This window comes from Homarus americanus, unplaced genomic scaffold, assembly GCF_018991925.1.
Source record: "Homarus americanus isolate GMGI-L3 unplaced genomic scaffold, GMGI_Hamer_2.0 scaffold44651, whole genome shotgun sequence".
Taxonomy (NCBI): Eukaryota; Metazoa; Arthropoda; class Malacostraca; order Decapoda; family Nephropidae; genus Homarus; species Homarus americanus.
Genome location: NW_024713059.1, coordinates 267,200 through 280,257, shown reverse-complemented (window position 1 = coordinate 280,257; position 13,058 = coordinate 267,200). Strand labels below are relative to the sequence as shown.

The 13,058-nt window shown below is 44.8% G+C and overlaps 1 protein-coding gene across 1 annotated transcript in view; it reads left to right on the top strand.

The window, feature by feature from the left end:
- LOC121865674 (ras-related protein Rab-8A-like) overlaps positions 1 to 13,058 on the top strand; it is a 46,740-nt gene that overhangs the window by 20,798 nt on the left and 12,884 nt on the right. Inside the window, exon 2 of the mRNA XM_042365200.1 lies at positions 11,787 to 11,847. Within this exon, the coding sequence (XP_042221134.1) occupies positions 11,787 to 11,847 (61 nt within the window). The remainder of the gene's footprint in view (positions 1 to 11,786; positions 11,848 to 13,058) is intronic.

Below are 13,058 nucleotides of genomic sequence, written 5' to 3'. Positions count from 1 at the left end.
ACACACACACACACACACAAACGCATACCTGTCACGTGGCTTAAACGATGACCACGGCTGTAGGTTAAGGCTGTTAGCTAAAGGTTAAAGCTCTCAGTTGGCGGTTAAGACTCTCAGCTGGAGGTTAAGACTTTCAGCTGAGGCTAAAGCTCTCACCTAAACGTTAAAGTTCTCAGCTCGCTGTTAAGGCTCTCTCTCAGCTGGAAGTTAAGGCTCTCAGCTGGAAGATAAAGCTCTCAGCTGGCGGTTAAGGCTCTCAGCAGTATTCAGCTGTTTGTCAAGACCTAGGTGAAGAGGCCAGTCAGTGCTGTCAGCGGGAGATCAATACTTACAGGTCAAGGATATGAGCTGTAGTCAAGACCCAGTTATAGGTCAAGGCTATGTAGTCAAGATTCAGTTATAGGTCAAGGTTCTGAGCTGGTGGTTAAGAAGGGTGACCAGGCCCCCTCACCCTCCCCTCTCCCCCTCACCCCCCTCTCACCCCCCTCACCCCCCCTCACCCCCCCTCCTAGACATGGGGCGCGGGTTGTTCACCATGAGTGAGTGAGAGAGGTCTGGGAGGCACATATACCTCACTTCCTACTGTGCCTCACTCCTCCTTCCTCACTTCTCCTTCCTCACTCCTCCTGCCTCACTCCTCCTTCCTCACTCCTCCTTCCTCACTTCCTCACCTTCCCTTCCTCACTCCTCCTTCCCCACTCTCCTTCCTCTACTCCTTCCTCACCTCCCTCACTCCCTCCTTCCCCTCACTCCCTCCTTCCTCACCTCCCTACCTCCTTCCTACTCTCTCCTTCCCTCTTCCTCTTCCATCTATTTTTCCTTCTTCCTCCTTATCCTCCTATCATATCATCATCATCATCATCATCATCATCACATCATCATCATCATCATCATCATCATCATCATCATCATCATCATCGTCATCTCTGCATTTATTATTATTCATATATTTCTCCTTTACTATATTTTTCCACTCTTCTCTTCTTTGTCCTCCTCCTCCTCCTCCTCCCCCTCCTCCTCCTCCTCCTCTTCCTTCTTCTTCCTCCTCCTCCTCCTCCTCCTCCTCCTCCTCCTCCTCCTCTTCCTTCTTCCCTTTTCGTTATCATGTTTCTTATCTCCCACCATAATGCCACGTCTCTCCTCTCCTCTTCCACTCAGCACCTTCCCACTCATCACCCACTCGCTCTTCTTCCGCCCCTCTCCAGAAAACACATTCCCACTCACCTCCTCTCCGCTAACACCCTCTCACTCACCTCCCACTCGCCTCCTCTCCCACTCAACACCTTCCCACTCACCTCCCACTCGCACTAACACCTCCCACTCACCTCTCCCACTAACACCTTCCCATTCACCTCCTTTCCTATCTAACTCCTCTTCTAATCTCCAAACTACCTTCTTTCATCTTTCTTACTCCCTCCCTCTCCCCCCCTCCTCCCCTCCCTCCTCCTCCCTCCTCCTCCCTTCTACCTCCTGACTTCCCACACGTACCTCTTCTTCCTCCTGACCTCCTCCTCCTGACCCCTTCCTCCTCCTCCTGACCTCATTCTCTACCTCCCTGATCCCTTCTGTCCTGACTCTCTCTCCATCTATCTTCTGTCCCCTTCCTCCTCCTGACCCCTTCTTCCTCCTGACCTCTTCTCCATCTATCTCCTGTCCCCTTCCTCCTCCTGACCCCTTCTTCCTCTTGACCTCTTCCTCATCTACCTACCTGACCACTTCCTCCTCCTGACCTCTTCCCATCTACCTCCTGACCTCCTACACTCACCGGCTTCCTATAATTGATTAAGACACGCCCCTCTGCGTCAGGGTGTTCCTCCCCACCAGCACTATACACACGCAGGACATACAGGGGTGTTCCAGGAAAATGTCTCTTGTTGATAATGTCCTTGTGTGTGTGAACGTGTGTCTTGCATTCACTTCCTTGTGTGTTTGTGTGAGAGAGAGAGAGAGAGAGAGAGAGAGAGAGAGAGAGAGAGAGAGTGTTTGCCTTGTGTCCATTTCCTTGTGTGTGAACGTTTGTTGTGTGTGTGTGTGTGAACGTTTGTCGTGTGTGTGTGCGTGTGTGTATGAACGTTTATCTTACGTTCAATTCCTTGTGTGTGTGTGTGTGTGTGAACGTTTGTCTTGTGTTCAATTCCTTGTGTGTATGTAAACGTTTGTGCTGTGTTCAATTCCTTTTGTGTATGTGAACGTTTGTTTTAGTGTTCATTTCCTTCCAGTAGTGTACTTAAATAACACGCCTAACTTTTAAGAGATTTTTTGGGGGGTGCTTCTGTGTATACTGTTCAGTCGTAAGGAATATATCAAACAGAACACTCGCATTCGGGTTTATATACAAATATATACATATAAACTCATGCTTGGAGGCACGTATATGCGTATAAACACACACACACACACACACACACACACACACACACACACACACACACACACACACACACACACACACACACACACACACACACACACACACACTAATCACATTTGGGAATGCCGACTTCGCCAGTCCCGTGATGCCTTGGGGAGCACTGAGAGCTTGTGCTGGGTTAGTGAGCCTGAGCAGTCTCTCTCTCTCTCTCTCTCTCTCTCTCTCTCTCTCTCTCTCTCTCTCTCTTTCTCTTGCAGTTCAGTTTATGCATTTTATTTATTCATGGGTTATAAAAATACAGGAAAAGACTTGACCCTCACGCCCTCTCTGTTACTACTTTTACGTGGCAGAGAGAGAGAGAGGGAGAGAGAGAGAGAGAGAGAGAGAGAGAGAGAGAGAGAGAGAGAGAGGGGACACATGTGCCTTAATCGGTCAAGAGGTCTCCCTTAGTCACTTCAACTAAGAGCTTCTAACCAGGAAGAAGGAGTCTACATCATCCACGCCCTTCTTTCTTCCTCCTTAATATATCTTCCTTCTTAATATATCTTCCTTATTCTCTCTTTATCTCGAGTTACTTACCTTCTTAAAGTAATATTTCCTATCTTGTGTCTTCCTTGCTGTTGTTGGGAAGACTATCACTATTTCATCCAGCCTATGTCCTTGTAATGCTGTATAATTGCAATCTTGTTTTCGTGTAAAGGGATGATAAACTTTTATTCAGTGTAAAGCATTTTTTTTCATTTAATATTATCATGCCTCTTTCATCACCGGGGTCTGTTGTGTGGCTTCTGCTAAGGTATGTTATCGTACAGCCACTGCACAGTCTCAAGGTTCTGAGATTCACGAGTCTGGCCAACCACCGGTGACAAGGGACAAAATCTCCCCCGCGGGAAGACTAACTTTCTTAAACTAACTTGACTCACACACATACACTTATTGTTAAGATGTTTTAAAAATGAGGAGCCAATATGAGACGCGTTGTTTTGAGTTTAAAAAGACAAACCAATATCCGAAGTTCGTTGTTTTGTGTTGAAAGGAAACAAACCGAACTGAGATGTATTATTTTCGCCGTTAAAAAGACCTCGGCAATCAGAGGTCCAACGATCGGAGTTGTAAGGAAGTCAACATATAATGATACACCAGTTTAACTATTTCATACTGTCGTAAATAAATATTAATACAATAATAATCAACCCAACTGGAGATGTATTATAGATAACGCCTGTATGTTAGTTTAAACTAGTGTAAGATCTCACCACCAAATGTCGAGGCCAGGTGTGTAGTGGTGGGCCATAATCCCCAACCCTCAGACCTGATGATACCACCTTAATAGACTGACGAAGGAGTTAGTAAAGATCTCAGAGTTAGAAGAATATTGCCTTGTGGATCCTCATACAGGTAAAGGTTTCCAGGTGTGGATATATAGTGATTGTATTAATAAAGTATGTGGATGTATTGACGTCTGCCTCAGGGTCATTGAGTAGCTTGTCAGTCCGATTAAAATCACTGGCGAGGAGGAGGAGGAAGGGGGAAGAGGAGCAGGAGGAGGAGGAGGAAGAAGAAGAGGAGCAGGAGGAGGAAGAGGAAGAAGAAGAGGAGCAGGAGGAGGAAGAAGGGGAGGGGGTAGGAGATGGAGGAAGGTAAGCAGGAGGAAGAAGAGGAAAGTTTGGCATTTGAAGGACATTTTTACCTATTTTGACGTTGCCATGAAAGGAGATTGATGGCGAAGATGATGATTGGCTAAGACAGTCTTGTTTGGGAGGATAAATGAACCCGTGGACAACATTTTCAAGGGCATCGGGGCCAACTTAAGCGTGTCAGAGGCAACTTAACTGCGCCAGAAGCAGATTTAAACGTGTCAGAACCAAATTTAAGCTTGTCAGAGGCACCTTAAGCGTGTCAGAGGCAACTTTAAGTGCGCCAGAAGCAACTTAAGCTTGTCAGAGGCAACTTTAAGCTTGACAGTGGCAACTTCAGCTCGCCAAAAGCAAATTTAAGCTTCTCAGGGGCAACTTTAAGCGTGTCAGAGGCAACTTAATCCTGCCGATGGAACTTTTAACCATCTCGGTGTCGTCATGGTAAACTTTTAACATTTCAGGGAAAACCTAGACTCGTTTACCTCGCCCTTATGGACCCGTGTGTGTGTGTGTGTGTGTGTGTGTGTGTGTGTGTGTGTGTGTGTGTGTGTGTGTGTGTGACCAATTATATATGCATACCAAGGCCACATCTGAATGAATTAACGTAGCGTGAGTATACTGAACCTCTCTCTCTCTCTCTCTCTCTCTCTCTCTCTCTGCGTGAGTGAGTGTCATCAAGGGCATCACATCCTCGCTGTTGTGTGTTGTTGGCTGGTGAGGTCATGAGAGGCAGGAAGGAGGTCAGCTGATGATGTAGGTGAAATATAACAATATCCCTCCTCCTAGTGACAGGCCTGGCACTTGACGTTATTAGGGACCTGCCACGCTTTGCCATAAACAGATGAAATGTACCGGGAATTTTCCCCCCATACACTCATCATTCTGTAACTTAATGTAACTTGCTGACAAAACCTATGACCCTTCAGGCTCTTACGTCCTTAATGCACGAGTCATAAAGGCAACCATGAACTTAGCATGCTTCCCAGATGGGCGCTGTAAACACTTCTGCGCTTCACCTTGCACAGGATGTAAGGGGGTGCCCAATAAACTAGTCCCTTCCGGGGTAATCTAATCTAAAAAAAATCTAACAATAAATAAGAAATAACGAAAGAAAATGTAGACGAGTTGAAAATAATAACTCAGGTTTCAGAGGATTAATTCTATAAGAGAGACAAAGAATTAATTATACTGGTTTGTTTATTGAATCAGCTGATGAGTTGTGTGTTTATGCTAGTATGAATAATGGTGAATAATGGTCTTTAATAAATTTCCGAAAGAGTTATCATGTCTTCCTGCAGTTTAATCCTGAATGACTTACATAAAATAAATACTGTATCGACCCACGTATAAGATATCCTCACTATACAGGCTAATAACGTTCTCTTACTAAATAATTCACTCTGGGTTAATATTCAGTGTTCCATGAGCCAAGTTTATTGCTCACTAATTCATGTCTTGGGGGAAGCGAGTCTGGGTAAAGGCTGTCTGTTTAAAGTAATGAGAAGCTAAAAATATCTGTGTTGTATGGTTATCTTGTGTGTGTGTGTGTGTGTGTGTGTGTGAGAGAGCTTGAAGAGAGGAAGGCAAGCAGACAGTCAGTCAGACAGCGAACATGGGGAGGGAGTGGGGGGGGAGGGGTGTGGGGCTTCAGGCAGCAAGCAGACAAGGAAACAAGAAAACAGTCAGACAAGCAAGCAGGAAGGAAGGCGGGGAGACAATAGCCCCCTCTTCCCCCTTACCGCCCTCCCTCCCCCCTCAATCCCTCCCTCCCTCCACCCCCCTCCAACCCCTCCAGCTGGGCGGCGACTGTGACCTGTATGTGATCCAAAGTGGAGGTAACTTAAGGTGGATATAGTCCCTTCTCGTGTCCAGCTCAACCCCCCAGAGAACCCCAACTAACCCTAACCCCCACCTAAACTTTCCTCTCACGCTGGGTGGACAAGGGGCCGCACAATTTCTCGGATTGTGGGACCTCTCTGATGGCAGGATTCCCCCACAGTTGCATCAAGTTACTGGCTGCCACGGGTGACTCTCCCAACCAGCCAGCCCTCTCCTACACACGAGGCCCATGGAGACTATAGGGAGGAGAGGAGTCATGCTATAGGGAGGAGAGGAGTCATGCTATAGGGAGGAGAGGAGTCATGCTATAGGGAGGAGAGGGATCATGCTATAGGGAGGAGAGGGATCATGCTATAGGGAGGAGAGGGATCATGCTATAGGGAGGAGAGGAGTCATGCTATAGGGAGGAGAGGAATCGTGCTATAGGGAGGAGAGGAATCATGCTATAGGGAGAAGAGGAGTCATGCTATAGGCAGGAGAGGAGTCATGGTATAGGGAGGAGAGGAGTCATGGTATAGGGAGGAGAGGAATCCTGCTCTAGGAGAGGAGTCACGTTAAAATGTATATGTAAATAAATAAATTTACTAATAACTCAGTAACAGAGATAAAAAAATATACCAAAATAATATAAATCTGGTGTATATAAACTTGACACAATTTAAATAGACGATTTATAAAGAAATACGAATATGGGAATAATTTAATAGACTCGAGGAAGATAAACGTAATTTATCTCATCAGTATAAATATATATGTAAATTATTCAACATTATCCAGATATTTACGAGTGAATGAGTGATAATAGAGACATCCGGTTAACGTTCCTATATTTAACCTCTCGTGGATAATGTGTGTAAGAGGTCTTGGATAATTTAACTTAAAGAATGAGTTTATTTATCCAGTGAAGTCATAAACATTTGAGGGATAAGTGTATGGCTTCTGTTTATAAGGACCATAACTATAATATATAATTTGATATAAGTTTAGTTAGTTGGGTCGTTATATAAGGTTTGTTTTGATTATAGGGCGAAATATATAGTAATGTTTAGTAAGGTTGTAGAGTGTAAGTAAGAGTTTAGTTCATTAGTTGTTTTTGATTCATATGTATTGATTAGTTTTTGTCTTAGGAATTTGTTTACGTTGATTGATTGTTTTTTTTTGCTTGTTTGTCTTTCCATACAGACTATTATTTTTTTTTTGACGAGTGGGGAGGGGAGGGGGGTGGATGGGGTGGTGTAGGTTGGGGGTGGTGTAGGTTGGGGGGTGGTAATGGATGGCGTATATTTTTTCCAGGGATAAACAAGACACTCGTACGTGACCTTTATGGGAAAAAATCTCCCAGACGTGTCACAGTATTAAAGGGACTCAGGTAGGAGACAGGTGTTAAAACTCAGGTGTGTCATAGGGTTTGGAGACAATTAGGCCTCCTCTCACCTGGACATACCCTTCTAGGACTCTACCTGTATACTGTATCTACCTAATTCCTGGAACCTTGTTGATCCATCTGTGTTTGATTTTTGGACGTAGGAGTAAGATTACAGATTAACTTTACGTAGTTTCATTACATTAAAGTTACCAGGTTTAATTTTTCTTGTGAGGTGTTGTGTTACCTCGCGGAGTCTTGTGATGCACTACGTTATAATTTTACTTAACTAATAACTTTAAAGTTAATTTGGGTTAATATGTTTTATTTTTCTTGGGGATTTAGAATACATCAGCTCATGGGGTCTCGCTTATCCCGGGGAAAACTCGCTGAGTGGGTTGGGTGAGCGCGGGAGGAGTCACGCTGCCGTCGCCAGTATGTCTGTGGCGTGGCGCCTGATGCCAGCCATCCAATCAAAATATTATCTCCTCTGGCAATGTTTATTGATTGACCAACTACCCTAATCCATTTTAACTTCTTGAATTAGCTGCGTCGTGTCGTTAAGTTCTAAAAGGAAGCTTTAATACAGTGAAGGAATCCTGTTGTTGAAATAAATAGAACGTCAGGTGCATGTACAGTAAGTAGGTGTGGAGGCTATTGGTGTGTGGAGGTGCGCATGAGCCGGAGAGTTACCCGCGTCCACTGGCCTCTGAGACACTGTCAGCAGTCTCCTAGAGGCAGAAGCAGACCGCCAAAGACACAGTTGGTTTAGGGGTCTAGAAGATCACCCTGGGACCTAGATACTGCTAGAATTAATGACTAGAAAAGTAGATGAATTGGTGTAACTCACTGATGGGTAGAAAAAGAAGTCCATGATAACAAACAGACAATACGTACTACGATTTGATGACAAAACTCAAGTTCAAGACATGACTGTGTCTTTGCAACTGCACTTCTGGCCACCACTGCAGTGCTACTACACACACTTCTATCGACAAGTGTGAGAAGACCGAAGAGTAGTATACTGTATTTTGTATTGACGGATAGAGTACTGTATTTATGTTGTAATATTGATGAATAAAAACAAGACCAGATAGATATATAAAATTCCAATATTATCACTACAATGACTCACTCGTATCAACAACATATATTTATAAAGTTACATTTCAATCTATGAACGACAGACAGAAGAGACAGGGATGAAGCAACATTCTAACCTTGACTGTTGGGTCATAAAGCAACGATGCATCAAGAAAAAAGCTTCTGGATCTAGAACCATCGTACCATTTATTTATATATTTATTTATTTATTTTTGCTGTAATTCATTATTCTTGGTGAAGTGTTCAGTTATGTTGGAGAGTAAATAACCTTTAAAATTATTATGTCATCCTTGAATGGCGTCTCGTGAGCAACAACACAGTGACGTCACCAACTCCGTCATGAGCGGGGGGAAAAAAGTGGAACAATTTGCTCGGTCGTTGAACTAATATCTCCGCCCCCACACACCAGCTGACTCTCGTTACTGTGCTGATTATATTTCACACTAGTCATGATTTTATATACACAAATATATCCCTGTATACAGTATATTATTACATACATACATATACGGTATATATTTGGATACGTGACACCCAAATAACATGCATAATAGCCACTAGCCTAACTTAAACTAGGAGCCCATTCTATAAGGCTCTCACTTGGCCACTCAAATACTCATGAGACATCCGACCCATTCTAACATTTTCAAGGAACATTCTTTAGTACCTAAATCCCAGAGACAACATTCACTCAACCTCACAAATCAACACGAGTTTCAAATTATAACACACTGTATACAAACTTTTCACATAACATACTTAGTTTATGAAGAGTTAAGTATATTAAATGAATATACCGTAGTTATATGCAGTTTTGACTCGTGTGTTGATGATGTTGTTAGTGAGCTTAGCGGCAGGTGTTAGGTTAGGTTATCTGAGACGTTTTTTAATGGTTTGTTGGTGATATTGCCCGTTCCTCACGTTTAGAGGCCTTGGGTTCGAGCCTTGTTTAGTGGAGGATGTGTGTGTGTGTGTGTGTGTGTGTGTGTGTGTGTTATGGTGACATGGTATTCTTTGTCATATAATATCATGGTAGTTAGGGCATCAATGGTGTGGATGATGGTGTGGTTGTGTTGGTTGGGGTCACAAGTATAGTGTGGCTTTTATCACTACTGATATGACTGTACAGGTTGAGTGGGAATGTGATGTCAAGGTGTGGTTGTCACGAGTTCACTGACTTGGTGAGAACATCCAATCATGGTGTGGCTGTGGATTGTGGGCATGGGATGGGTGAAGGGACAGATGGATGTGTGGACATGGTGTGGCTGCTGTGAGAGGAGACATGGAGGTGAAAGGGGTGTGTGGGCATGGTGTGGCCGCGGTGATGAAAGACACAGAGGTGGAGAGGTGTGGACATGGTGTGGTCGCGGTGAGGGGAGACACGGGGTGGCGCCAGAGAGCAACGTGGCTATCGACCGTCGCTAATTCCCCTCGGACCATCGCGCCAAAATAAGCGAAAATAGTCTTTTTTTATACCATGGTAACGATGATAATAATACCGCCATTATGTGGTGTAGGGGAGAGGTGAGGTCAGAGGTCAGGAGGAGGAGGGGAGAGGGGGAGAGGTCAGGGTGAGGAGGAGAGGGTGAAGGGAGAGGTCAGGAGTGGAGAGGAGGTCAGGGGAAAGGAGGTCAGGGGAGAGGTGGAGGGATGAAGGAGAGGTGAGGGTGAGGGGGGAGGTGAGGGGTGAGGGGAGAGGTGAGGTCAGGAGGAGGAGAGAGGGTGGAGAGGAGAGAGAGGTCAGGGGGAGAGGAGAGGTCAGGGTGAGGGGAGAGGTCAAGGTGAGGGGAGAGGTCAGGTAGGTCAGGGTGAGGGAGAAAGGTCACACACACACACACAGCCTCAGGGTGTTGGTGTCAGATAAAGGTATATTCTAACAATGCAAGTCACTGTTACTGAGAGATACTGAATAAACACAAAGACTTTCTTGACATGTTGATGGTCACTGTGTGTGTTGTGTGTGTGTGTGTGTGTGTTGTGTGTGTGTGTGTGTTTTAATTTTCTATTTTGATGTTCTTTTCTCACTTGTAATACACAGGTAAACGCTTTAGTGGGGGTGAGCCAGACGCTTGATTGCTTACGTGTGTTATTTGAAGTGGCAAGTATCCGCCGTCAGACTACTGCTACCAGGCCCACCAGCATCACCCAGCGTGCGGGGGTGTATAAACTTAATGAACTTTATATACGAAGGAAAGAGGAAGGGAAGGAGGGGAGGGAGGGATAGGAAGGAGGGAGGGTGGTTGGAGGATAGGAGGGAGGGTGGACAGGAAGGAGGAAGAATAGAAGGGTGTGATGGAGGGTAGTCGAGGGTGGATAGGAGAGTAACGAGGGAGAGAAGAAGAGGAGAGAGAAAGGAAGCAATTGCCATTCAGGAGCTGTTCTCGAGGCAAGAGCTTCTTCTCCTTCTTCGTGTTTATTCTCCACTCCACTTCCATCTCAGCTCAGGGTGAAACGGCAACTAGAATCGTAGGTGTTTCTCGTAGCAGATGACTCACTAGATTGCTTTCAGACTTTTGGCAATAGACTTTTGGCAATAGTCCTCTCTCTCTCTCTACCTTGGGGTAGGGGTGGGGGTGGTGGGTGGGTGATGGTGGGGGTGGGTGATGATGGAGGTACGTGATGGGGTGAGTGTCAGAGGATGGGTGATGGGGTGGATGATGGAGGTACGTGATGGGGTGAGTGATGGGTGATGGGGGTGGATGATGGAGGTACGTGATGGGGTGAGTGTCAGAGTGGTGGGTGATGGGGGTGGATGATGGAGGTACGTGATGGGGTGAGTGTCAGAGTGATGGGTGATGGGGGTGGATGATGGAGGTGCAGAAAAGTGACCTATCTGTTTTGGTGTTTTGATAGAATTTGTAATGAGAAGGAAGACTTGGTTGATGCCTAGTATAACCTTTCAGTAATATAAGTGTTTTCTATAAGTCTTTTCATATATTCCTCCATCCTAAACGACACAAGATTTATTATAAAATATTTGAATTGGGAACGAAGTGGTCCATTGGCCGAGTGGATATAACACTCACTAAAGTATACCAAGGGTCGCTGGTTCGATCCCCGGATACTTCTAGTCTACCTACCTGTAAATTTGCACCTAACTTTACAATTGATGGAGTGAAGGTTATCGAGTACAGTACTTTTCTTCTTGTGTATCAGAGATTTAGTATAATGTGTTGTATTTAAATTTATTTACCTGGTTTACCTGATAAGCATTAATAATTAAGAGATCTCATTTATCTTTCCTTATCTATCAACTAGAGTTCATTATAAACCATTACACATTCTCTTATTTAAACTGTAATTCATTTTGTATTCATATGGTTTAGAAGTTTAATATATTGTATCTCATTTTGTTTCACAGTAATGTATAATAATTGTTACAGAATGTCTTACGTTAAGTTGAATTTGTAATTTTACCTTTTTGCTGAGTTAAGATACTGAGTGGCTTATTAACACGACCGTTTACTTCCAGGTATAGACTTCAAGCAAAAAATAGTGAACTTAGACGGCGTTCCTATCAAGCTACAAATCTGGTACGTAACAGACAAAGAGACAGATAGACAGGCATGCAGACAGACAAAAGAGAGAGAGAGAGAGAGAGAGGGGTAAGGAGAGTGAGGGGAGAGAGAGTGGAGGGGGGGGGGGTGCAACATTATCTTTAAAGGTATTGAAGACTCTAGACCAGGTATGATGCTCCCGGGGTGATCAGCTGGTGTCTGAGAACTTAAGGAAACTCCCGCTGATGAAGGCTGTAGGTGAGTTACGGCAGAATTTAACCTCAGCTTACACTACCATGCAAGCTGCTGATGTTATGAAGTACAGATAACCTTAATGAAACTTACAAAACCAGCTTAGTAAGTTGTGTTAGGTGAAAATGAAGGAATGTATTGTGTATTTGTTACCTCTTGGGGGCCCTTTTTGTCCTCCTGGGCCCCTAAATGGGTTCTTCAGGTTTAGGGGTCCCTTGATCTTTTGAGGGGCCTTCCGGGACCATCAGCTTTGAGGCCTCTTAACCTTTTGGGGCCCTTGTATCTCCTCAGCCTACCCTCCCCTCCTCCCCCTCCCCCTCCTATCCTTGGACCCATTAGCTTTGAGTCCTTCAGATCGTAACCCCACTTTGCTTCCTGATGTGGTTGTCATTCTCTTCACTTCCTCTCTCTCTCCTCTTCCCCTCCTCTCTCCCGTTCCTCTTTCCCGTTCCTCTCTCCCGTTCCTCTCCCACTCCTCTCCTCTCCCCTCTCTCTCCCTCCCTTCCCCTCCTCTCTCCCGTTCCTCTCCCCCTCCTCTCCCCCTCCTCTCTCCCGTTCCTCTCCCACTCCTCTCCCTTTCCTCTCTCTCCCTTTCCTCTCTCTCCCTTTCCTCCTTCGTTAGGGCGTCTTAAACCAACCTCCAGGGCCACCAACACCAGCAGTAGTCTAAATACGCTAATTACCTCCCCGCTGTGCAAATCTCTCTCAGTCCTTTGGTTAGATTTATGAAGAGACCACAAGACCGAATTAAAATAGTCATAGACGTTGTATTAAAAAAAAATGAATAAAAGATTAAGAAAAAGACGAATGTTATGAGGGTGGATTTTTTTTATTATCGTTCAGTGGTGTTAAATGTTCTTGTATATGTGGTTACTGTTTGGATCGGTTAGTCTCCAGGTCTACACCACACACACACACAGGTAAGAGGGGGCGTCACTGGTCAACACTATACCTGGGTTACCTTCATGAGTTATGGACGTTCACCTTTCTCTCTA